The sequence below is a fragment of the Anolis carolinensis genome, chromosome 1, assembly GCF_035594765.1.
Source record: "Anolis carolinensis isolate JA03-04 chromosome 1, rAnoCar3.1.pri, whole genome shotgun sequence".
Taxonomy (NCBI): domain Eukaryota; kingdom Metazoa; phylum Chordata; class Lepidosauria; order Squamata; family Dactyloidae; genus Anolis; species Anolis carolinensis.
Window position 1 is genome coordinate 155,708,511 of NC_085841.1, and position 26,180 is coordinate 155,734,690.

The following is a 26,180-nucleotide window of genomic DNA, read 5'->3' on the forward strand; positions in this document are numbered from 1 at the left end:
GAAATATTGAACTCAAATACATATGATAAAATATGATGCTAGAAGAAATTTGTCAAGGTTAAAATCACAATGAATCCAGAGTTTTATTTCTTGGGGATTCTGGACAATCAATTAGAAGAGTACTGCTATATATATATTTATTGCCATGAGGATCATCTATGCCCGAGATGGAAAGGACCAGCTATCCAGATGTAAGGAGAATGACTCACAAACATTTGTGGTTTAGCTGAGATGGACAAACTGATGATGTTGATTAAGGAGGAATCCTTGGTAATAGCTAACTTCAAGTAAGACTGGGACATTTTTTAAAAGCAAAGATGGCAACAAATCTCAACGGTTGGTTTTCTGATTTAGAAGAGTGTTATTTAAAGTGGAAGAGTGGGAATGGAGCAGAAAAACAAACAAAAATCCATAGGTAATGTGAGACGCTTCTAGGGTAGTTTTAGTCGTTGTATGTTTAGACTGTGTTTATTACTGTGGGTATGGGTGAATGTGTTAAATATAGTTGTGTTAGTTGTTGTAGATCAATTGTGTATACAGTAGAGTCTCACTTATCCAACATTCGCTTATCCAACGTTCTGGATTATCCAACACATTTTTGTAGTCGATGTTTACAATACATCGTGATATTTTGGTGCTAAATTCGTAAATACAGTAATTACTGCATAGCATTACTGCATATTAAACTACTTTTTCTGACAAATTTGTTATATAACATGATGTTTTGGTGCTTAACTTGTAAAATCATAACCTAATTTGATGTTTAATAAGCTTTTCCTTAATGCCTCCTTATTATCCAACATATTCGCTTATCCAACATTCTGCTGGCCCATTTATGTTGGTTAAGTGAGACTCTACTGTATCATGAAAAATTGTTACCGTTTTCTTCAGGTTTTTTCCTTCTGCACTTCTGTATCTCTGTATTCCTGAATAAAAAATAACATTTAAAAAAAACAAATGATATAAAACATAGTTGCCTCTGGCCCCTTCCACACAGCTGAATAAAATCCCACATTTTCTACTTTGATTTTATTCAGATGTGTGGAAAGGGTCCCAGTGAGTGAGTTGGGTGGGTTTCCAGATGAGCTGATTAATGCCTATGTCCAGACCAAGGCCTCCTAAGCTGTAATAAATAAAGGTGTGTCCTGTTTTATCCCAATAAATGAAGCTTTATAGACTTGTTGCTAAGCCTGTCAATCACCACTGGATTGGCAAATCACTGCTGAAAAGGTAGCTTTACAGAAACATTTCCTGTGAAATCATTTTTATTTAAATAGAAACCAGTTTGTGCCATTTTATTATGAAGCAGAAAGAGTTCCTGCAATATAAAATACATCTTTGGTTCAACTTTTGTGAAATTCCAGCAGATCATCAGAAGACAAAGAAAAGAAGAGATAACTGAGGTATTGGGGGCCAATCACTACTCCCTAGGGCAGTGGGAAGACATTGAAGTAGATTTCTGCAAAACAGCTTCAGCATTAATTCACTGTCTTTGAATTAACCATAGAAAGAAAAGTTTAAAGTCAGAAAAATTGTTACAGGAAACAAAATATCTAATGGAAGTCTCTGAACATATTCATCCAGCTCCTTGACTGACTATTTGATGCTAGGTGAATATTTTGTCAGCACAGGCATAAGATTTCAATAGGAGGTTTTCTGGCTTTCTCACTCATGTATTTGCTTCTGTTTTCAGTATAGAGAAATATGAACCAATTGTGCAGGATTTTGTTGACTTTTTTTTAAAGGGGGGATTGTAATAACAGGGGTTTTTTTTTGTTTAGAAATGTCTCTTCAGAATGTGTTCCTACTACTGATGGCCGTGGTTCTCCAGCAATCCCCAGGACAGGTATGAGCACCTGAATATGTCAAGAACATCTGCCAGGCATGGTCTGGTCAGAAAACTGCAATTCCTAATGTTCTCTTTGAGGTGTAATTTAATCTATAGAGAGGAAATATGTGCAGTCAGGCTACCGTATATGTTGCTGTTTTCCTTCGGAAGGAGCACTTAGCTCCTCTTCTTTGGTTGAATAGTGACTAAAATAGGTGGATCCCACAGAATTTCTCTTTCTCTTCTAAAAACCATATCCAGCCACTTTGAACCTAGGTGAATCTGCAAATATAACCAAGTAGGAGATCCAGTTCTCAGTTTTCATCAGTTGGGCTCCATTCCTGGCCTAATGCTTTGTAGGAAAAGTAGAGAGACCGATCTTTCATTGACTCTTCCTTTGTTCCATTTCTTTCTCTTTTAAAAAAAAAGTCAGCCCCTTTCAGTTCTTGTTAGGAAAGTCGGTTGAGATGGAAATAAGTAAGAAATGTAGTATATAGATGGGAAAAAGAAAAGTGACAACATCCAGGAAGACAGTGGAGGGCCTATTCCATTTCCAGCATAATGCCCAGTCTCTGACTTTTGAAATGTATAAGATGAATTGTAGTTCATGTTGGTAAATCTAGGCAATGTCAAAGATGAAGATTTCAGCAACCTTTGGCAATGTAATGGAATAATACATAAACATGAATTGTGTTTACTACTCATGACTGATAAAAACAGGATAAATAAACATTCAACTTCTTTTATCCTTAGGCAGACCATTTGCTAAGTGAGCTCTCTGAAATACAGAAGAAAGAAATTATTGATATGCACAATGAAATCAGGAGGCTGGTGCAACCAACTTCTAGCAATATGATGAAAATGGTAAGATGCAATTCAATGATGTTCTTCCTTAACATCATTATAAGGCTTGGCTATGACATATTTCTCCCCAAAATTTCCAAGGTGATATGTACAGATATCTTCAGTTTGTTAAAGTCTTACTGAGACACTCCACTTGTAAAAGTGGATCTTGTTTTCTTGTCAGTTCACGATTCACATATTGGGGCTGGCCTTATAATAAAAAACATATCACTAAATGATTTCTTGTACAGGCAGTCCCAGAGTTGCAAACATCCAACTTACAAATGACTCACAGTCACAGTGAGACAACAGGAAGTTAGAGAAATTTACTCCTCAGAAAGAATTAGCATGGAGAAAAGGTGTCTCAATTGAAGCTTTATCACCAATCCTTGTTTCCACAACAAGTCATTTTTTTCGGAATCCAAGTATCATAGAGACAGAAAGTGTGATGAAATCTTCTGAACAGGATACAGACCGCAAAACACACACCACAGGGTTGTTAATCCTTCCCTATGGTATTCAAAGTTTAGATAGATAGATACACGTATACATATATATGGCTGGAGTTACACTTAAAAATGCACCTGCTCTGACTTACATACAAATTCAACCAATGAACAAACCTCCAGAACTTATCTTGTTTGTAACTTGCCTGTATTATTGGTTATTAAATTATAAGTAATTCTATATTAGTGAAAGTTTTCATAGTTGTTATGTTGGTGTTTGTTGGCATACAGTGATGGTTTTCTGTTATTCTTGCATCAGTCAGCAAAACTCACATTGTGTTCTTCCCAGAAGAAACCATGTACAACTTCAGAATGAGGATGGGCGTATCAGTGAAGTTTGAGGTTCTGTTTATTCATCACCAAACTTGTCCTATTTTAGTTCCCCAGAGTATGAGATTTTATTTCTGCCCAGAAATTCATTAAGATTTCTCCTTAAACTGCTAAGATGTGTATTTTTTGTGAATATCACAGATTTGTCTGAAGTTCTGCCCACAGATTTAACATGGGTATGCATTTAATTCTTAAAAATGCAGATTTGAGTAATCTCACCTAAAAGTCCAAACTAAATTAATTCTTCACCTTTCGTTCTTCAGGAAGGGAAGTGTTCAACAGAAAGCTAAACATTAGAACATAGAGTTTGAAAGCAAATCAGATATCAGGTTTTGAAACAAGAATGTTCATTTCAGTTTGCCCTCAGCACTAAATGTTCTGACACCAGTCTAATTAGCAGGAATTTTAACATAGAGTTTGCACACATGAAGTTGCATCAGGGTAACTGATGAGTAAATAGGTGTTATATTCAAATGATGTTGTATTCATACTGATGGCTGATTATCCCCTTTTTGTTTTATTTTGCTAAGGTGTGGAATGACAATGCTGCCATGAGTGCTGGAAGTTGGGCCAGTAAATGTCTGGGAACAAGTAGTTCCAAAGAGGACCGAATGTTGGATGGTAAGTGGCGGCAAATAAACTACAGCCTCTTTCACGTATTAAAGGGAGGAGGGCAGATCTTTGCTGATATGAAGGGGGAATCACTGTTTTCATCATTAAAAGATCTGGACTTGTAATTCCATGTTTGTGGGGTTTGGTGTTAGTTTTTCTTTAAAAATATTTTTTTAAAAGGTATCTTCTGGGGCCTCATTTGAATCTTTTTGGAGCCCTCTCTATGTGTTTGTCTTATATTTTGCTCTATAATTAAGTAAGAAATAAATCAAGGATACATGGATTGGTTTTGCCAATTCCTTCCTCTGAAACACAGACCACACCAGCTGGAATTCAATGGTGCTCTCTGATTCAAATACCAGGGCTGAACCTGCTTAGCTTTGAAGGTTAGACAGATTCAAATGCTGTTAGGGTATTTAGTGTCACTAGAAATTAACACTTTTTAAAGTTAATATTATTGAAATGTGCTCTACTGCCCCCCTCTTGCCAGCTGTTGTTGCCCCCCCCACCCCCCGCAATCACAAAAGCAAATATGTGGCGCTGTCAGTATTATTATTTGTTATGTGAGTAGATTTAGTACATTTATTCCATACACGTCATTTATTTTTACATTTCCCCACCCTCTTCCTATTTCTCTCTCTTCCTCCTTTCTATATTATACATACATATCTTAGTTCTATCCACTCTTTTTTTCCTAACCCACCCCATATGATTCCAGTTGTTCCAATTTACCATATTCCATTTTCCATCTTTCCAACCCCATGCTATTACCACCTTTCCTGCAAGAATCACCTTGAATAAATCTTGATTTTTTTTACATTGATCTTATTATTCCCTAATATTCCCATCAGTATCAACTCCATATTCATTTTAGGTTTTATTTTAAATAATGTCTCCATTTTCTTCATTATTTGTTTTCAAAAGGCTTTTGCTTTTGGACGTTCCCACCATATGTGAGAATACCATCCTTTGCCAACATGTTGAACTTTTCCCCGTAATCATATTTGATAGTTGTCCTGAGGTTCAGTACCATTTCCAAATAAATTTCCTTTCCATTTCTTTATACTTCTCTATTTTGATTTTCCTAGCCTCTCTCTTTAAATCCTCTATAGTTTGTCTTGTAAGTACTCCCTCTTTTTGCCATTTATTTTGCAATGTTCTTATGGCATGTTTCTCATCTTTGATCATCCCTTTGCATATTACTCCTGCCAGCCCTTCTCCGGCTTTTCTGATTATATCCTCCATCATAGTCTCACTGCCTATAAATTCTCCATATTTTCCCTGTTTCAATTTATTATATAATCCTAATACAGTAGAGTCTCACTTATCCAACACTCGCTTATCCAACGTTCTGGATTATCCAACGCATTTTTGTAGTCAATGTTTTTAATAAATCGTGATATTTTGGTGCTAAATTCGTAAATACAGTAATTACTACATAGCATTACTGCATATTGAACTAATTTTTCTGTCAAATTTGTTGTATAACATGATGTTTTGGTGCTTAATTTGTAAAACCATAACCTAATTTGATGTTTAGGCTTCTCCTTAATCTCTCCTTATTATCCAACATATTCGCTTATCCAACGTTCTGCCGGCCCGTTTATGTTGGATAAGTGAGACTCTACTGTACCTTAATCCAATTTTTGTTTCCCATCTTGTCTATTATTCTATTTATGGAGATAAGGTGGCTGTTAATAATATTTAATCATATAGTATTCTTTATCTTTAATTTCTCTCCACCAGCTAGAATAAACTCCATCCCATTAAAACTCTCTAGAGGAGTCAGTTTCGATGTTCCTGGCATCCATTTGGGCTGCCATTTTAAATGCCCATTTTCTTTTCTTTTTTTTTTTCTTTTTAAATAGATTTTCGATTTTCTGGGGCCTCTTGTTCTTTTAATGTTTGTTCCCAGATTCCTTGTGAAGACTCCGAAACTTGCCTCTCCCTTATTGACTTCTTCTATCCTAAACCATTTCCCGTTTTTTCAAATTTTCAAATAGTGGTTTTATCTGAAACCCTTCATAATATAGCCCCAAGTTTGGAATTCCACACGCCAATTCTTCCTGGTGTGTAAAGTATACTTTTTTGGGGGCATTTTGGATTTCTTTTCTCCTAAGATCCATTGCTTTATAGTCCTGTTCCAACTATTAAATTGTCTTTGTTCATTTTCCATTGAGAGAACTTGGAATAAGTATAATAATTTTGGTATCAGAAACATTTTAGTCACTTTTATTTCGTGTAGGGTGCCCAAATTTTTCCTTTTCCAATTTTTCAGAATCTTAGAAACCTAGAATCAGATCCTGAGATATGCGGCCTGTCTGGAAGGGCCCAGAGTCTCTGTTGATTTTTTTATTGCCCAATTAAGTAATAGCAATAATAATAATAATAATAATAATAATAATAATAATCTGTATTTCTAGACCACCTTCTCCTCAGAGGGACTCAGGGCTGTTAACATACATATAAAATGGCAAACATTCAATGTCACAACTACTTTACTTAATATCAAAAAATATAAAATAATGATAACATTCTTATTATAGTAAAACTTCCAAATTAGAAAAAAAATGTTAAACATAACAGTCAGATGGCTTTTACTTTCAGTTGGGTTATAAATTTAAGGTTTGGGGAGAGGGTTTCTCGAAGCATCTTATTCTCTCCAACACATTTGCAAAAAGCCCATCAGTACATTTTAATAATGTGTTTCTAGACAGTGAGATGAAGATGATGAACAGGTAGCATCCATAGATAGTCCAGGATAGTTTGTGACAGATACAAATAATTCATTTCTATATTTTAGTGTGCATATGGTTGTTTTATACCGTTCTAATTCACTGAGTATAATAAGTGTGAGGAAATCAGGCAGGTGAACAGAACAAGGAAAATGAGTCATTCTCTTCAGTAAAAATATCAGAGGTTGAATGATAAGACGGGGAGTATTTGGTGTTAAAAATCTGGTCAGATTCCAAAGCAAGAATAAAAAAGTAACTACAGATCAGTATAAAAATTAATAGAACTGAATCAAACAAAATGTTACAATCAGTCTGGTGCACACATTGGGATCTTTTTCTTGCTTAATCTTAATGCAAATTTCTTGAGTGTATTTGAGCACATAGCCTTTGATAACACTAATGACTTCATCATATGTACCAACGGAACCGCCACGCATTGTGGCAAATCTAGCAGTACTTGGCAGGAGGTGGAAGGAACCCAGCACCCCATGCACCACATTGACTGGCTTCCCTCCTATCTCATCCCATGAGGGAAGTATTCACTGCCTGTTATCCCAATGTAACACAGAAAGACTTGTGTTGTTGGCGCAGAGGCATACACCGATTCCTCTTTAGTTTTGCAATGGAGCCCTGCTGGAAGAAGCTGTACACCATGGAATGGGAGCAGTAGTCTCCATCACAAAACGAGGAATCAACGTTGCCACCAAAATGTACCCCTTCTGATGAGGTCGTATGTGACAAAATTGGGAAAAGAACTGTTTGAAAGTGTTATTTCCTGTTTAATTGTGTGGTACTAATATTGAAAGTAGTTGTTATACTTGAGGAACTTCATTTTTGTGGCTGCCACAAACTATGTTGACTTGCTTGAGACTATGAGATATTCATTTAAAACTATAGCAAATCAAAATGTGGTGCAGGATATTTTGCAAAAAAAGAAAAAGGCTTTTACAGTTGAATAAACTTTTTCCATGTTTCTATGATAGAACAAGCTAGGAAACAACATTTATAACCCAAGAACAAAAATTGTGTTACATTGTGTAATACAACTACATTTTGTTGAATACAGGAGTCCCATGTGGTGAGCTTACTTTGAAAACCACTTATCCTACTACGTGGCAATCTGTAATTGAGATGTTCTCAAGTGGACGGATTTATTTTGAGTATGGCATTGGAACAACTGACTCAAGAAAAAATGTTAATGCTTATACTCAGGTAGGAAGAGAAATGCCATAAATTTGTGGTAAGGTGCCTGAGGGACCTGCATTGCAGATTTAACACTATGTAACACAATATTTGTTATTTTGGGAATACATCTTGAATAGCACTTCAAAAATTGTGACCAAACCCTAAAGCTGGTTAATGGCTTCTCAGTTATCATACACACTAATATCCACTAAAGCAGTGGTTCTCAACTTGTGGGTCCCCAGATGTTTTGGCCTTTAACTCCCAGAAACCCTACCAGCTGGTAAACTGGCTGGGATTTCTGGGAGTTGTAGGCCAAAACGCCTGGGGACCCACAGGTTGAGAACCACTGCTCTAAAGTCTATTGCAACCACCAACCCCCACATCGTGTGTTGTCAACTGGTACTACCTTCAATTTCCTCTGTGGAAAACAAAAAATAAAATAAATCTACTTCAGGGAGTTGAAAAGGAAGGCATCAGGGACTTCAGATACTCTTAGATCCCATCTACATTGACAGTATAATGTGGCTTCAAGACAACATGAAGCCATGGTAGCCACAAAATACACACTGCTAATGCTTGTTGTAGCATTCATTACAGAGGATACAGCACATTTTTAAAAGTCACAGGAAAGTCCAAGTTAAGCCATAAAACATGCTGCAGGAGATCCAAGTATATCCCAGATCCAGAATGAAATTGGCTCCTTAAAATGTGGAGTGCATGGCAAGACAGCAAGGGGCCACTTGAACCCCTGGGACGTGGAATTCGTTATTTCTATTCATAATGGTCATGTTCCTTTAGAAAAGTCTTTATGCTTCCAGTGTGCTGATATGCATTTCTGCAGGGAATTGGGGAAAAAAACCTGGACAGCGATTTGAGGCTATGTTCCATATTCAATGTAATCACTGTCCTGGCCTCAAACCGGTTCCAAGTGTTGCAATCTATTCAGCTACACAGTGAAACCGGTTCCTCCCAAACTGATTCTAAGTGGCATTATAGTGTCAGTGTAAATGTGCCCTCAGTCCCCATCAATCTTCTCTCTAAAGGGATAATGCAGTAGCTCCCAACATTCCTGGTGGGAAAGTGACGTTATCTTTCCCTTTCCCTCTTCAGGAACAACATCTGTGAAGTTGTGTTGCCATGGCTCAGGATGGGACATAGTTCCAGTTTTTTCTTGTACAAGAGATAAGGAGGAGCTGCAGGCACATCCTTCTTCCCCTTTCTGTGCATTTCTCTCTGTCTTTCCCTGGTGGAAAAGTGACATTGGACCCCAACGCATTGATAAGAGGAAGTGGGGGGGGGGTCGGATTCGCCACACAGTGTGGCGAATGCGTGAGGCAGCAGGGGGAAACCGTTGCCCCGTATCGCCCACTGCACCCCTTACTTCATCCCACAGATAGAAGCGTTGCTGCCCAGCTTCCCCCATTGTTCTCTATGGAAGACAGGAAACCTCCCATGTTCCCAGGGAAGCCTCCTAGCACATTGGGAGGATGCTTCCTCCATGAAGCCCAGCCTGAAGTTGCCTTACATCCTGTGATCACGGCTGGCGGGCTCTGAGGAAGAAGCATCCTAGCAGTGTGCTAGGATACTAATTTTCCTCCATGTGATGAGGTCGATGATCTTCCCCTTTCCCACATCAGGAACAGCATTTGCAAGGTTGTGTTCCCATTGGTCAGGATGGGACATAGTTCCAGTTTGTCCAAGAGATGAGGAAGAGCTGCAGGGACCCCCTTCTTCCTTTTCCTGTAAATTTCTCAGTATGCCAAAGGTTGAGGATTTTTTTTGCTTTTAGCCAGGGAAGGAGAAGGGGCAGTGCTTCTTCCTGAGAGATCTGCACGCATTGACCTTGAATAAGCACAGGTTTTAGCCCTGTTGTTAGCAAATCAATACCTGAACATGCCTACCTATTGCATCCATGTGTATCAGCATTTATATTCCAACTTTGGATAGAAACACATACAATGCATATAAAACAATACACAGAGTGACAGAAAAAATATTTGCTACACTTCTTGTTCCTTAATAAATGTTGTCATTCTTTTGTTATGTTGTTATTAGCATTTCTGTCCAAGTCAGAACTATCCAATTTATGTCCAAACCACCACTTGTACTTTGTCTTTCTGAATGAACTCTAATTTACTGTGCACCCATTTTATGTTCCATAGATTATTTGGCATAGTTCAAACCAGATTGGATGTGCACTTGCCTTCTGCCCCCAAAGTACAAACACCTTCATATATGTTTGCCATTATTGTCCAGGGTAAGTATTGCTTTGACTGCTCCAACTGTGTTTTAAATACTCTCTCACTTAGGTTGCTCTCAGCATATAGAAGGCCCAATTTAACAGTGTAGAGGACTGTGTCACCCTTTTATCTGCTATGTTCATTTTTTTTTTCATGAAGTGCACTTCCCCCAGAAATCTGGAAGACTTGATCCATTATGTAATCTTATTTGTTTCTTAAAAGTTGCACTCTGCTGAGATACATTATCACACTCTTCTGTAATTTCAGTGGAAACATACTAGGACAAGAGAAGAAACCATACAAAAAAGGTCTACCATGTGCCGACTGTGCTGATAGCTGTGAGGATAATCTCTGCAGTAAGTGATATCCAACCTCATAATACGGGGAATTTTTAGTGTCCTAAGACACTTCTGTCCCAGCTGTGCCTCACACGACATAGTCTCACTTCCGGCAGGGCTTCGTGGCTAAACTGGGGCAGCAATGTGGTAGGACTCTCTGCTGCCAACACAGGAGCCTCCTGGTGTTCTGCCAGGAACAATGGGGTTACCACAGGTGAAACTGCAGCGATGCTTCCCCATGTGTGATCGGGAAGCATCAGCTGACGGTGTTGCGGGTTGCCAGGAGGTCCCCACTTCTCCTTGATTCACCATGAAGGCTGGCAAATCATCAATGTGATGAGATCCATCATCTGCCTGCCTGCCTAGCTATATATCTGTCACATTTTTCACAATTCCTTTTGCAATACCACCATTTCGATCTGTCCACAATGTATTGCCAATGGAGCATCCATCACAGTTGCTGTACTAGTGGGAAACTAAAATGATCCAGAGAAGTCTAGCTGTCTACTAGGGCTGTGCAAAATTTCATTTGTGCTTTGTTTGTTGTATCTATTTTGTAAGATTCGTACATGCAACACTATATTAAAGAACGCAAGGGGCATCTATGCAAAAAATTTAAGATGACCTATTACTTTTCGGAAGAGTAATGGAAGTCTCTTAAATGGCTCTAGCTCTCCATTGTGCGTGCTAGAGAGGGGCTTGGGGTATTTGAGAAAAGGGTAAAAGGGGAATGTGGACAGTTGAGGGCTGGCCAAATTTGGGCATAAAAAGGGGAAAGGGGTTTGTGGGAAGGAATATAAGAAAAGGGGATAGAGAAAAATACAATTTTTGTTAGCCATTGTTCTTTTATCAGCACTTCTTTTATTCTCCAGTTTCTAGCATAGATGATTCTTGCTGTCATTAAATAGTTGAAAAGGATATCTTTATTTATTTCCATGTCCATATCTGTTATTTCTAATTAGAAATATTCTGGCATCATTTGTATTTTGATGTTGAGTATCTTCTGGGATATTTCGTTTTATCTCTTTCCAATATTTCCTTGCTTTCTCGCACACCTTCTTGGGTGTCACATTTCCATCATTTGTTCTGTGTTTTTTTTAATTAAATACACCCAATTTTTGTGGAGTCATATACCATCGGTATATCATCTTGTACTAGTTTGCCTTTAAATCCATTGCATATCTGTATTTTAATTTTTTTTATTCCACATATATTGTGGCCTATATTGGCTGCCCATTTTATCATGCATTCTTTTATTTGTTCTGTTTCGGTGGACCATTCCAGAAGTTTTTTTGTAAATCTTTATTACAATCTTTTTCTCTGTAAGTATTATTTTATCCCAAAAGGATTCTTTATTGATGAAACCTATTTTTATCTTTATTACAGTATTCTTTGAGTTGCATGTATTGGAACCAGGAGACATTTTTGTATAATTGGTTTATCTCTGTCTGTGTACTCATCTTGTATGTTCCATTTTGTTTTCTCGGTATTTGGGCCATTTTCCCATCCTAATAGTCTTCTTTGTCTTGCTTCCAGAGGAGATAGCCACGTTGGAGTTTTGGTATACAGTCTTCGCTTATATCTTTCCCAAATTTTAATTAGGATGGATCTTATAAAATGGTTCCCAAATTTTGTGTCAATTTTTGTCATTTTGTGCCAAAGGTTGTCAAGTCAAAACCTCGCAGAGTTAGATTTTTTTTTCTTTTTTCAGTGTTGTTTAGTCCTTTATCCATGTTAGTCCACAGGCTTCATAATATAGTTTTAAATCTGGTAAACCTAGGGCTCTTGTTTTTTTTCTCGGCTGTCAAAATTAAATCTTTAACTCTGGATTTCTTTCCCTGAATTTTAATAGGTCACTATTCCATTCTTTGAAGATTTTTACATTCCTAATTTTGGGGAGGTTTTGAAATAAATATAATGTTTTAGGTAAAATATCCATTTTGATAGTCGCAATTCTCCCCATTAAAGATAAGTTTAAGTTTATTCAGTTCTCCAAGTCCTTTTTTTAAATTTCCATTTGGCTTCGTAATTATGTTTTATAAATTAGGAGGTTTTTTGCCATTATTGAGAGACCTAAGTATTTAATTCTGTTTGTTGTTTGAATCCCTATAATCTCTTTGAGTTCTTCTTAGTTCTTTTTGGACATGTTTTTTGTTAGGATCATGGTTTTCTCTCTATTTATTTTGAAATCTGATACTTTCCTAAATTCTTTGATTCTACTAAGCCAATTCTTTATGTTGTCTATTGGATCTTCCACAATGCAGATCAAATCGTCCACAAAAACTCTAAGTTTGTATACGTGAGTTCTTATATTGGTTCCCTTCTTGTCTTCCCTTATATTATTTAACAAGGTTTCCATTGACATTATGAAGATTAGTGGGGATAAGAGACAGCCTTGTCTGGTCCTTTGTTTATTTTGAATAGTTTTTTTCTTGGCCATTAATCAAGATTTTTGCATTTTGGCGATCATAAATTGCATCCGTTACATTCAGAAATTGGTGGTCCATATCCATCTCCTTCATCAAAATCCTAAAGAAATCCCAATTAATATTATCGAATGCCTTTTCCACATCTAGTGTTATTAGGGACAGTTCTTTTTGATGATTTGTTTCATAGTATTCAATGACATTGAGTATAGTTCTTACATTATCTTTTAGCTGCCTATTCGGGAGAAATCCAGTTTATCTTCCTAAAACCATTCACTCAGAAAAAATTTTAGTCAGTCTATCGGTACGATTGTGAATAGTTTGTAATCGGTGTTCATGAGTGAGATTGGACTATAATTGTTCATGTTGGTAGGGACTGAATTCTCCTTATGAATCATGGTGATGTTGGCTGTTCTCCATGTTTCTGGTAGCTTTTGTTGGTTTAAAATTTGATCCATCAACTTTTTTAGATATGATGCTAGGTTCTCTTCCATTGTTTTATAATAACTTGCTGTTAATCCATCTGGTCCTGATGTTTTGTTGTAGTCAATTTTTTATGGCTTCATGTATTTTATCACTGGAAATTTCTTTACTTAGGATTTCTCTTCAATGGTCCGTAATCTTTTGTAATTTTTGTTTTCAGAAAAACTGTGTGATCTCTTCTTTCTTTATTTTATCATTGGTATATATATTTATAGTATTTCTAAAATTGGTTTAAAAATTTCTGGTTCATCGTAAAAGTTTTATATTGTGAGCAAATTCTAGTAATATATTGTGTGTGTATTTTCTTCCTTATTTTCCTGGCTAGCCACTTTCCTGGTTTGTTCACATTTTGGAAGTGTTGTTGTTTGATATATTTTAATTGTTTGGCCATTTGTTCAATCTCTAAATGGTATCTCTGTTTATTCAGTATCTCCAATTCCTGTTTAATTTTCTGATCCCTGGGATTTTCCTTCAATAGTTTTTTTTTTTTTTGCAGTGGCTATTGCATCTTGTAGATCTGATATCTTTTGATCTCTCATTTTCTTCTTCGTTGTGTTTTGCTGAATGAAGTGGCTTCTCTTTACAGCCGTACTTGTGTCCCAGAGTGTCTGAAGTTTGATTTCAGGGGTATCATTGAATTAAAAAAATTCTTTCAATAACCTTTTGTTCTTCTTTATGTCGTCTTCTGTTTTTATTAGATTATCATTTAATCTCCACCACCAATTGCTACCTTTATGGTTGAGTATTACTTTCAAAGGGAATTGGTACAAGTTTGTTATGGGTAGAATTTTTATTTTTTCAATTTTTGTGATTAGAAAATTTGTAACCAAAAGCATATCGATCCTGGACCAGCACTGATGCCTATCTGAATAAAATGTATAGTCCCTTTCTTCTGGGTGGTGGAGACAGGGCTTGGGAGTGTACTAATTTTTTGTCATGGATTTTCTTGTTGTCCCTGCTTTTGTCAATCATACTATTCATCACCCCGTTGAAATCTCCAAAGTTTATTAGGTTATCAAATTCCTTTTCTTTTATTTGTTCTTTTAATTTTTTCCCAAAGTTTGATTTGGGGCCATTTGGGGCATAAATATTACATACAGTAGAGTCTCATTTATCCAAGCTTCTGGATTATCCAAGCCATTTTTGTAGTCAATGTTTTCAATATATCATGATATTTTGGTGCTAAATTCGTAAATACAGTAATTACAACATAACATTACTGCGTATTGAACTACTTTTTCTGTCAAATTTGTTGTATAACATGATATTTTGGTGCTTAATTTGTAAAATCATAACCTAATTTGATGTTTAATAGGCTTTTCCTTAATCCCTCCTTATTATCAAAGATATTCGCTTATCCAAACTTCTGCCGGCCTGTTTAGCTTGGATAAGTGAGACTCTACTGTACTAATATTCTTTGGGTTCCTATTTTTAATCATTATTCCAATCATTCATCCATATTGGTCTCTGAAGGCCATTTCAGCTGGCAAGTCTTTGTTGACACAAAGTACCACTCCTCTTTTTTTCAGTTGATGATGAATAGAATTCTTTACCCAAATTTTTGTTTATTAGATGGGCTACCAGTCTTATGTTTTTTGTAGCGCCACCAATTTGGTTGCAATTTTTTATTTGGTGAGTTTAATCCATTTACATTATTTGAATATCTAATTCAAATCATTTCTCTTTCCATTTTACTCTTCTTCTATTTCTTCTTCTACAGAATCCAAATTTGATGCGGCCAGTCCAGTATAAGTATCTATTTTTTCAGGAGAGTCAGTCCGGTGTCTTTTTAGTCTTTGAATTATTTTTGATCCATTGGTTTAGAGCTTTCCGTGTCTTTTTTTCAGTTTTTTAAAACGTCCTTTGCTTTTTTTCTCTGAAGTTAACCAGTATCTCTGATCTTTGTAAGTCACCATAACTCACCCCATTTGCTCCCACATAAATCTTATATGAAGCCTTTTCAGTTCTTCTGTTAGTAACATATTTTTTCCTTCTTGTAAGAGTAAGATGGGAAATTCCTTTAAAATTGTTATTTTTCTTATCTTTATAGTAGATTGGATTTTCATTGTTTTGTTTCAAAACTTTGTCTCTGACCCTTTTTCTTGAAAAGTGTACAACAATATCCCTAACTACTTTGTTCCTCTTTGCAAAATTTGATATGTGTCTTGTTTATCTGATATTCTCAGTATCTCTTTCAATGCATCTCTCAGGCTTGGTTCTTCTGAGACAGAGCTTCTTCTTGGTAGGCCTTTGATATCTTTAATGTCTTTGCTTTTGGGAAGGGTCATGTCTTTCAGATTACCTTATTTCTAAATTTATTCTTGAAATAAGTTTGCTAAGAAGGCAATTCTTTTTATCTCTATTGCCTTTTTTCCTTTTTCCTTCCCTTTCTTTATTCCTTCCCTGTGTTAATGCTGTTTGATGTCAGTTGTTACCATCTATACTTTCCTTATAGCTGTGGTCAGGTATCTACTTTCTTTTCTTGGTTCTGCCTTCAATACACCTTTTTAGTTGTTCCCCATTGGTTCCTTATTAGTCTTCTTCCTCCTCTCCTCTTGGCTTCCTCCCTTTCTTTATTTCTTCGTCTGGTTTCTTTGTCTCATGAATCTACCTCTCTAATTTCTGTAATTCTATAGTTTTGTCCCTTAGTCATCAGTCCATGTCATCACTTCTCTTTCCTACCATTCTCTCAGCAATCTTTGTCTGTTTCTTTATCCCTATCCCATCGATTCTGTCTCCATGGTCTCTGCTGGTTCTCTGTATTTTCTGGGCTTTAATCTATGTTTTTGGACATTATTTATTTCAGTCCCATCTCTCTTTTCCATAACTTCCTTCATTTCTATGGTTTCTATCCAGTCACTCTATCTCATCATCTTGGCTATGGTTTCTCTATATTCTTATAATTAAGTCTATCTATGTTTCTGGTCTCATCACTTCCAGTTTCCAATTCAGTCTCTCTTTCTGTACCTCTCTTTGGTACTTCCTTCTTCTGTGTCTATGTGACTTCCGGTTCTTCTCTGTTGTCCCTCTCTGCTCTCTATGGTATCCTCTTTGTTTAGAAGAAGTGTGCCAACTTAGACGAAACAATTTCTATTCGAGGTCAGTTTGGTTTCTTTGTTACCAATATGACACTTCTTTTCCAATTTTTTAAATCTCTTAAATTTTACTTAGTTAATTTATTTCCTTATTGTAGTCTCTTACTCTTTAGCCCCTTTTCCCAGGGGATCTGTTTAATTAACTCAATATTGTTTTTCTCTGGATAAATCCCAATGAATCCTTGCCTCATCTATTTATTTAGGTGGGCTCCCTCCACAAAGAAAAGATCTCTTTCTTATAACTTACAGTTTCCTTGGAACCAAGATTGTTGGCTCAACAGTTTTTTTTCAGCCAAAATCAATTAAATGTGCATATTCATTAATTATATTATACATGTACTGAATATAACTCAGCCATTTGAGCTCAATACAATGCCACAAATATATCTAAAATTTAGATAGAGTCCATTATGTTGTATGGCAATGTTTTGTTATACAGAAAACAAACATTTCCTGTGCCTGCCTGCAGATAGCACAAAACTGGAAAATAGCAATTTATTATTATTGAAATGGTGGTAGTGGTGGTGGGCGGGGTGTGTGTGTGTGTGTGTTGCATTCCTTAGTTTCATTGGAAAAGATTACTTGTCAGATAAATAACGCACTGAATTCTGAAATTTTAAACAACATGGTAATCTTATATTTTATTTGTAAAGACCAATACACAGGCATATTCACACTCATATCTAATAAACTCAGATTTGTGGAATGATTTATTAATATAAAATGAAATTTTCTTTCTTTTTTGGTGACAATTTTTGATTTATCCCTTGAATTTACTCCAAATGTCTCTATATAGTATACTTGACTGATTACTTATGTTTTATGTGTGGCTACTGAAAATAAATAAAACTGTATTATATTTAAATCCAGTTATAATGCAAATGAGAAGAATATGCATAATTACAACTGTTTTCATAATATACCAATCAGTTACCCAGCTTTGAAGAACTAGAATGTGGCAACCCTAGTTAGCACTCCCTAAAGATGTCTTTACTTTGGATGTGCATAAATAGTCCTTTCATGCAAGAATTAGGGTGAGATGAGACTTGCAAGTTGCCCAATTCCTAATAAATATGTAAATACAGTAGAGTCTCACTTATCCAAGCCTCGCTTATCCAAGCCTCTGGATAATCCAAGCCATTTTTGTAGTCAATGTTTTCAATATATCATGATATTTTGGTGCTAAATTCATAAATACAGTCATTACTGCATAGCATTACTGCCTATTGAACTACTTTTTTTGTCAAATTTCTTGTATAACATGATGTTTTGGTGCTTAATTTGTAAAATCATAACCTAATTTGATGTTTAATAGACTTTTCCTTGATCCCTCCTTATTATCCAACATATTCGCTTATCCAAGCTTCTGCTGGCCCGTTTAGCTTGGATAAGCGAGACTCTACTGTATAAACATATATATATATATATATATATATCATACATACATACTCCACATCGATTTCTCTAATTGCACATGTGCTCCAGCTTCTGAATACTTTCAAGAATATTGCTAAATAAAATGTATAGAAATCTTTTTTAAAAAAAAACCTTTCCAGGGTCTAAATCAGTGGTTCTCGACCTGTGGTCCCCAGATGTTTTTGGCCTACCACTTCCAGAAATCCCAGCCAGTTTACAGCTGTTAGGATTTCTGGGAGTTGAAGGCCAAAAACATCTGGTTGAGAGCCGCTGGTCTAAATGACAGTGATAAGCCTCCCGTTTTCCAGTACACAATGCTTCAGAATCAGACCAGCAAAAGTTTTGTTTCTGAAATTCAGAAAGCAAACTTGATGGTAGGAAGGATAAAATCCAAGGGAGAAAGAAGAAAGTGGTTAGTTCTTCTCAAATTTAATTTTTGTTTTATTTTTCAGATAGCTCTTGCCAGTTTATAGATAAAGGTGATGACTGTGAAACCCTAATAGAAATTTTCACATGTTCATATCCATTTGTTCAAGAAAGATGTCCAGCCACCTGCAACTGTCCTCAGAAATAAATAATATATACACAAGAATAGAAGAAGAAAAATAGAGAAAGAATGAAAATTAAGAATTTAAAATGATTTTCCACTTGAAAATGTGCATTTGAAATAGTACAAAAATAAAGCATGTGAAAAGAGTATTGTTTGACTATTTGTTTATTTTTTATTGTTCTGATTTAGAAAATATTTGGTACACGTCCAACAAATCCCTCTCCAACCTAAAATATTTTATATTATGAGGTGTACCTGTGTCTATGTGTGTGTCTTCAGTTTGCCTATGGACTTAATAGAAATTGCATGACTTTTATAGTGTTTTCTTGTTAGAGTTAGTTTTGCCGGTCCCTTCCTCTGAAACATCACCAGCAACACCTGGCATTAATTGGTCATCTACATAGAAAATTGGTCATCTACATAGAAAAGGAAGGTGCTCTTCTAAGATTTTGCAAGAAGCACACCTTTCCTGTCCCAAAAAACCTTCCTTGCAAGCATTTGCAAAACAAAAGAGCAATTAGCGGAAAGCTGAGCGCAGCACATGACAGCTGAGGGAAGGGAAGCCAGCCTGCTTCAGGACGCTGAGCAGACATCCTCAAATTGTGGTCCTCCAGCTGCTTGGGCCTTCAACTCTCAGAATTCCTGACCATTGAACAAGCTGGCTAGGACCTTTGGGAGTTGGAGGCCCAAACAGCTAGAGGGCTGCAGTTTGAGGATGCCTGATGTAGGGCTTTAAAGGTTATAACCAACACTTTATACTTTTCCCAGAAACTAATTGGCAACCTGTGAAGTAACTTTAGGATGGGTGTGATGTGCTCACTCTGGGGTGTTTCTGTAATTAGTCTGATTACCATGTTTTGAACTAGTGTACTTGGATTTTCCGAATGTGGTACAGAGGTAGCCCAATGTGCAGCACGTTGCAGAAGTCCAACCTTAAGGTTACCAGCACGTGCACTATGAGATTTAGGTCTTCCCAATCTAGGAACCCAACATAACAGTTCCCATTTTGCAGAGCAACTATCCCAAAGTACAACCATCTGAAACCTATCTGAAAGATGCAACTGGAACCATTGCAATACAGTACCTCTGATTCCCAGCCCCTCTAGGTGTACCAGAAGGATACAATGATTGATGGTATCAGATTCAGCTGAGAGATCAAGAAGAACCAACAGAGACACACTCGCCCTATCAGTGTTAAGATGGAGATCATCCACTAAAGCAGGGGTCCCCAAACTTTTTTAACAGGGGGCCAGTTCACGGTCCCTCAGACCATTGGAGGGCCAAATTATAGTTTTTTAAAAAACTATGAACAAATTCCTATGCACACTGCACATATCTTATTTTGAAGTAAAAAACAAAACAAAAAGGGAACAAATACAGATTCAATGTTAATCATCATCATCATTATCATCATAAAAATAATAGAGGGTTGGAAGAGACCCCTTGGGATATCTACTCCAACCTCCTTCTGCTTTTGTGCACCACACCATAATCAAAGCACCGCTGACAGATAGCCACCCAATGACAACAACAACAACAACAACAACAACAACAACACCATAATAAACATGGTTGGAAGAGACCCCTTGGGCCATATAGTCCAACCCCCTTCTCCCTTTGTGAACCAAAACATAAAGCACCCCTGACCAACAATGGCAATAATAATAATAATAATAATAATAATAATAATAATAATAATACTGTAATGTTCGGGGTTGGAAGAGTGCTAGCCTTCAAGAAAAATGAATCCATGACAGGGTTGCAAAGGAGGGAGTCTACGTGGCAAGATAAAACGGGAGGTCTCTACCTTTTGCCACAGGCATGCCTCCATTGTTGTTTTGACTCCTCCATCCCAGGTGGGGGAGGAGGCGGAAAAGGAGCATGCAAGGCGAGCAAGGAGGCAGGAAAAGCGTGCACCTTTCCCTCCTCCCTCGCCCCGTGCAGGCCTTCGTCAGAGGCGGCGGCGGGAAAGATGCCTGCAGGGCGAGGGAGGAAAGGCGCATGCCTTTTTCTCGCCCCGTGCATCCCTTCCTCGGCGGCAGCGGGAAAGGTGTGTGTGGGACGAGGAAAAGGCATGAGCCTTTCTCTCTTCTCTCACCCCACGCGCACCTTTCACGCTGCTTTCCTCGGCGGCGGCGGCGGCAGCGGGAAAGCTGCCCGCGAGGTGAGGGAGGAAAGGCACATGCCTTTCCCTCGCCCAGTGCGGCTCTTTCTCAGTGGAGGCAGCGGGAAAGGTGCATGCAGGGCGAAGAAAAGGCGTGCACCTTTCTTTCCTCCCTCACCCCGCGCGCACCTTTCCCGTTGCCTCCCTCGGCGGCAGCAGCAGGAAAGCTGCCCGCGGGGCGAGGGCTGAAAGGTGCATGCTTTTTCCTCGCCTCGTGCGGCCCTTCCTTAGTGGTGGCAGCAGGAAAGCTGCCCATGGTGTGAGGGAGGAAAGCCGCACACCTTTTCCTCGCCTCATGAGGCCCTTCCTCAGCGGCAGCGGCCGGAAAAGTGCCCATGAGGAGAGGTTGACAAGAAACTTCTCCTCCTTCTCCACACCACACTTTCTTGGTAGAGGAGGGAGCCACCACCCCGGGGGCCGGATAAATGGCTCCGATGGGCCGCATGTGGCCCGCGGGCCTTAGTTTGGGGACCCCTGCACTAAAGCATGTGACAAATACCAACCCCACCACATCATTTTACGTGGTTCACAAGGCTTTCAATGCCAGAGCAACATAGTTACAATACATTCTTACAATTACAAACAGCCCCATAAGGCTGATGTGGCCCTCAGTTAAAATAAGTTTGACAGCCCTGCACTAAGGCAACCACAGCAGTCTCAACTCCGTATCCAGCTGTGAAGCCAGTTAGAAATGGGTCAAAGAAGACTGTGTGGAGTTAGAGGACAACTGCCTTCTCAATCACCATGCCCAAAAATATATAGATCCAACTATTATATCTAGGTGGTATTCTAGATGGCATTGACCACAGTCTGATCTAAAGATTTTGTATACTTAGCAATTAAACAAAGGAATAGGGAAATAAAGCTCTGCACCCCATAATAATCTGGGACCTTATGCTTTTGTAAAGTATGCTGTTACATTCAAGAAAATATGTTATATGAATTCAAAACGGTTCAAGAAAACAAGCCTATTCTATCCTGTTCTCACACTGAATCAGTCCAGGGTTCAGGAACCATGGCAACAAGAGGTGCCTTATATCCAAGAATCCAAGAGTCCAAGGACAAAAGCTATAAATCCATAGTCTGAACAGTCAAAATGGCAGTCAGTGACAGTCCATAAATCAGATACCTATACTAGCTAGGTCCGGTTGAGAGGTAAACTAAAAGGTTGCTTCTAGTGAATAATGAGCAATAATTCCCTGTTTTTAAGGACAGACAGTTCAGGCAATAGCCACATTCCAGGTCATATTTAATATGTATGGCTCAGAGCTGAAAGTGAAGATCCTTTTTGCTGAATCTGTAAGGGAGGGTTTGTGCTAGCCACTGTCTTAGTCTTTCTCAGGGGCTTGGTGGTCTTACTTCATCCTGCTGAGAAACCTGTATAGGGAGGAGGTCCCAGGTGCCACTTCTCATTGGGAAATTGTTTGGAGGCCTCTTTGGCATACCCAAGGATTTCTTGGAGGATGGCATACATTGCTTGTAGTTCATGCAAGAAGTAGTCTGTGGTGGGCACTGAACTAATCTGCGATGAATGTACAGTCTGAAGGGAAGAATCTGGGATGATACCCATAATTCACAAAGAATGGGATCTGTATGGTTGACGAGTGTTGTGAACGGTCATAAATTTAGCCAAGGATAGCAATTCTATCCAGTTATATTGTTGGTAGTACCTGAGATATTGTTCCAGGATGGTATGTTTTGTCTGCCCATCTGTGGGGATACATGTGGGTGCAGATTGAGTTTCAGAAGACATAACAGGGTCTGCCAACACAATGTCCTCAGGTAGGCCATGTAACCAGTAAATGTTCAGGAAAAACAGACTGCAGTGTACTTGGCAGAATGTACACTTGTGCGGGGATAAAATAAGCAATCTTTGTGAATTATTATTAGCAAGATATCTTGGCACAATGAAGTAATCAAAGTCATTGGCTTGTTACTGACTTCAAGCACTAAGAAGGCCTACATGCATGCAGTTCACTACTTTAACATCTTCAGGCACATGAAGGCGATAGTGCTGTTTGGCTAGTTCCTGTTGATCATGTTCTACAGTTTTGTATTTCACTACATGGGAAGGATTAGGATCCACATTCCGTTCATAACCACCACTTTTTGCCAGAATTTCAGCAATGGAATTACACAATACGTATACCAGCCCCAATCAGCAAGTTCACTTCCAGAAATGGATGAAGGGAGCTGTGAGGATTGTAGAGTTCCTAGTGAAGCAATTTCAGTATATTTGTGTTCAATTTGATGCATAAATGTGACTTCTTAAAATTAAACTCTTTTCATTATCTGAAAGGATAGCATATCCAATACAACTAAAGAGTCAGTTTGCTGAACAGAAAAATGAGCCTTAAATTGGCTGTGATCAAATCGCTGTTGAAAAAGCCATCACTGGACCCCACTCAATTGGACAGGTAATGCCCTATTTCCAATCTCCCCTTTTTGGGCAAGGTCGTAGAATGTGTGGTGGCCGCACTACTCCAGGCATTCTTGGTAGACACTGATTATCTAGATCTGGCACAGTCTGGATTCAGACGGGTGCATGCTACCAAGACAGCCTTGGTCGCCTTAGTTGATGATCTTCGCCGGGAGCTGGACAGGGGGAGTGTGTCCCTGATGGTTCTGCTGGACCCCTCAGCAGCCTTCAATACCGTCAATCACTGTATCCTTTTGGGGAGCCTCGCAGGGATGGGTCTCGGAGGTACTGCTTTGCAGTGGCTCCAGTCCTTCCTGGAGGGTCAGTCCCAGATAGTGTCATTGGGGGACACCTGCTCGATCCCGCAAGCATTGTCTTGTGGGGTCCCGCAGGATTTGGTACTGTCTCCCATTTTGTCTAACATCTACATGAAGCTGCTGGGAGAAATCATCCGGAGTTTCGGGGTGCGGTGTCATCTGTACGCAAATGATGTCCAGCTCTGTCACTCCTTCTCACCTGTCACTACGGATGCTGTACAGGCCCTGAACCGGTGCTTGGCCGCTGTGTCGGACTGGATGAGGGCGAACAAATTGAAATTGAATCCAGAAAAGACAAAGGTCCTCATGGTCAGTTGTAAGGCCAAACAGGGTATAGGGTTACAGCCTGTGTTGGACGGGGGTCACACTCCCCCTGAAGATGCAGATTTGCAGCTTGGGAGTTCTCCTGGATTCCTCACTGAGCCTGGAACCCCAGGTTTCGGCAGTGGCCAGGGGAGCATTTTTACATTTAAAACTTGTGCACCAGCTGCGCTCGTACCTTGGAAAGTCTGACTTGGCCACAGTGGTCCACGCTCTGGTTACATCCCAAATAAATTACTGCAACGCGCTCGATGTGGGGCTGCCTTTGAAGACTGTTCAGAAGCTTCAATTGGTCCAACGGGCAGCAGCCAGGTTGGCCACCAGAGCAGCGTACAGGGAGCACACAACCCCCCTGCTACACCAGCTCCACTGGCTGCCAGTCTGCTACCGAGCACAATTCAAAGTGCTGGCTTTAGCCTACAAAGCCCGAAACGGTTCTGGCCCAGCTTACTTGTCCCTATGAACCACCTCGTAGATTAAGATTAAGATCTGGGGTGGCCCTGCTCTTGGTCCTGCCTGCTTCGCAGGCACGGCTGGTGGGGACGAGAGAAAGGGCCTTCTCGGTGGTGGCCCCTCGGCTGTGGAACTCCCTTCCCAGCGATGTAAGGTCAGCCCCCTCCCTTTTGGCTTTCAGAAGGAAAGTGAAGGCCTGGCTCTGGGATCAAGCTTTTGGATAACTGTGCAGTGCAAGAATGGATGTCGAAAATGTATAATGACCTTGGAATGGCTTTAGACCATGATTTTTTGGTTGGCATGATTTTTAACTGTTGTAATGTTTACATTTTTATGTCTATTTTTAAATATTTAATATTTTAAGCTTTGATTTTATATGTGTTTTGGGGCATCGAATTGTGCCATATGTGAGCCGCCTTGAGTCCCCTTCGGGGTGAGAAAGGCGGGGTATAAATGGGGCAAATAAATAAATAAATAAATAAATGATATACTGCAAAAGACAGTTCTTCTTGGTTTCTATAAATGCACACCGGAGGGTTAACTGTTCTCATACAGTGCAATTTAGAACCTTCTAGAGCTCTAAAGGATACTTTTTGGTAGTAGTTCCACCTACCATCCTTATGGTATATAATGGGCAGGTGCCGCCATTGCTTCCGTTTTTTTCTTTCTGCCTCATCAGTAGAAAGAGAAAGAATCTTCGCCCATTAAGTGCCCTTCTACCTGGAAGAAGGGAGTTGGACTAGATAGCCCTTGGGTCCGTCCCCTCCAACTTTAGGGTTCTATGAAAATGTAACATTGGTTAATATCGATTTCTATTGGTTAATATGACAGACATGAGATAGTAGTTGTGGCTTTTTTAAAAAAAGGTTTGCGTTGAACTTTTTAAAAATTCCTAAAATCAGTAGATGTATGAATATTTCTGAAAGTTGGGGGAAATAATTCCCTGTTATCTTGTGTCATTGTATGGAAAATTTAAGGAGATAGCTGGAATAGCTTTATAAATGTTGTTAAAAAAAACTTTGAAAATTCCCCAAAACTCAGTGGATAAATGAAACATTCTGAAACTTGATAGGCATTGTACAGGCCCGGTGCAACGTGGAGGCCATTGAAGTGGGCTTGAAATAAGTATAATAATTTAACAGGGCTTGAAATAAGTATAATAATTTTGGTAGGACCATCATTTTTATTATTGTGATTCTGCCCATTAAGGAAATATTTAGGAATTTCCATTTTTCTAGATCTGTTTGTATTTTTTTCCATGTTGTTTCGTAGTTATTTTTTTAGTAATTTTGAATTATTTGCCATGAATTGTATTTCTAAGTATTTAATACTTTTAACTACTGTAAGTCCTGATATCTTTTGTAATTTCTTATTTTTCTTTTTCTCCATGTTTTTGGTTATTATCTTAGTTTTCCCCTTATTTAGTTTAAAACCAGCCAAGTTTCCAAAATTTTCAATTTTTTCAATCCAGCAATTCAGGTTTTTAAGTGGATTTTCAATTATGCAGACCACGTTATCTGCATACACTCTAATTTTATAACCATTGATTTTTATTTTTAATCCCTCCAAAGTTTTGTCCTCTTTTATTTCTTTTATTAGGGTTTCCATTATGATTATAAATAGTAGAGGAGACAGGGGGCAGCCTTGTCTTGTGCCTCTTTTTATATTAATTGTCAATTTGCTTTCTTTACCATTTAATATAATTGTTGCCTCATGGTTGAAATAAATTGCTTTTATTGCATTTTGAAAGTTTTGTCCTATGTCCAATTCTTGAAGTAATATGAATAGGTATCCCCAATTTATTTTATCGAACGTTTTTTCAGCGTCAATAAATAATAGAATCACAGAATCATAGAATTATAGAATAGTAGAGTTGGAAGAAACCTCATGGGCCATCCAGTCCAACCCCCTGCCAAGAA

General features: G+C 38.3%; 1 protein-coding gene across 1 annotated transcript; it reads left to right on the top strand.

The window, feature by feature from the left end:
- The first annotated feature begins 1,243 nt into the window (after positions 1-1,243).
- Positions 1,244-18,734, top strand: LOC134299993 (cysteine-rich venom protein triflin-like). Its single transcript, XM_062984478.1, has 8 exons — positions 1,244-1,403; positions 1,782-1,846; positions 2,582-2,692; positions 4,038-4,128; positions 7,921-8,066; positions 10,202-10,296; positions 10,547-10,635; positions 18,490-18,734. The coding sequence occupies exons 2-8, from the start codon at positions 1,784-1,786 to the stop codon at positions 18,609-18,611; spliced, it is 717 nt and encodes a 238-aa protein (XP_062840548.1). The 5' UTR covers positions 1,244-1,403; positions 1,782-1,783; the 3' UTR covers positions 18,612-18,734.
- Positions 18,735-26,180: the final 7,446 nt, after the last annotated feature.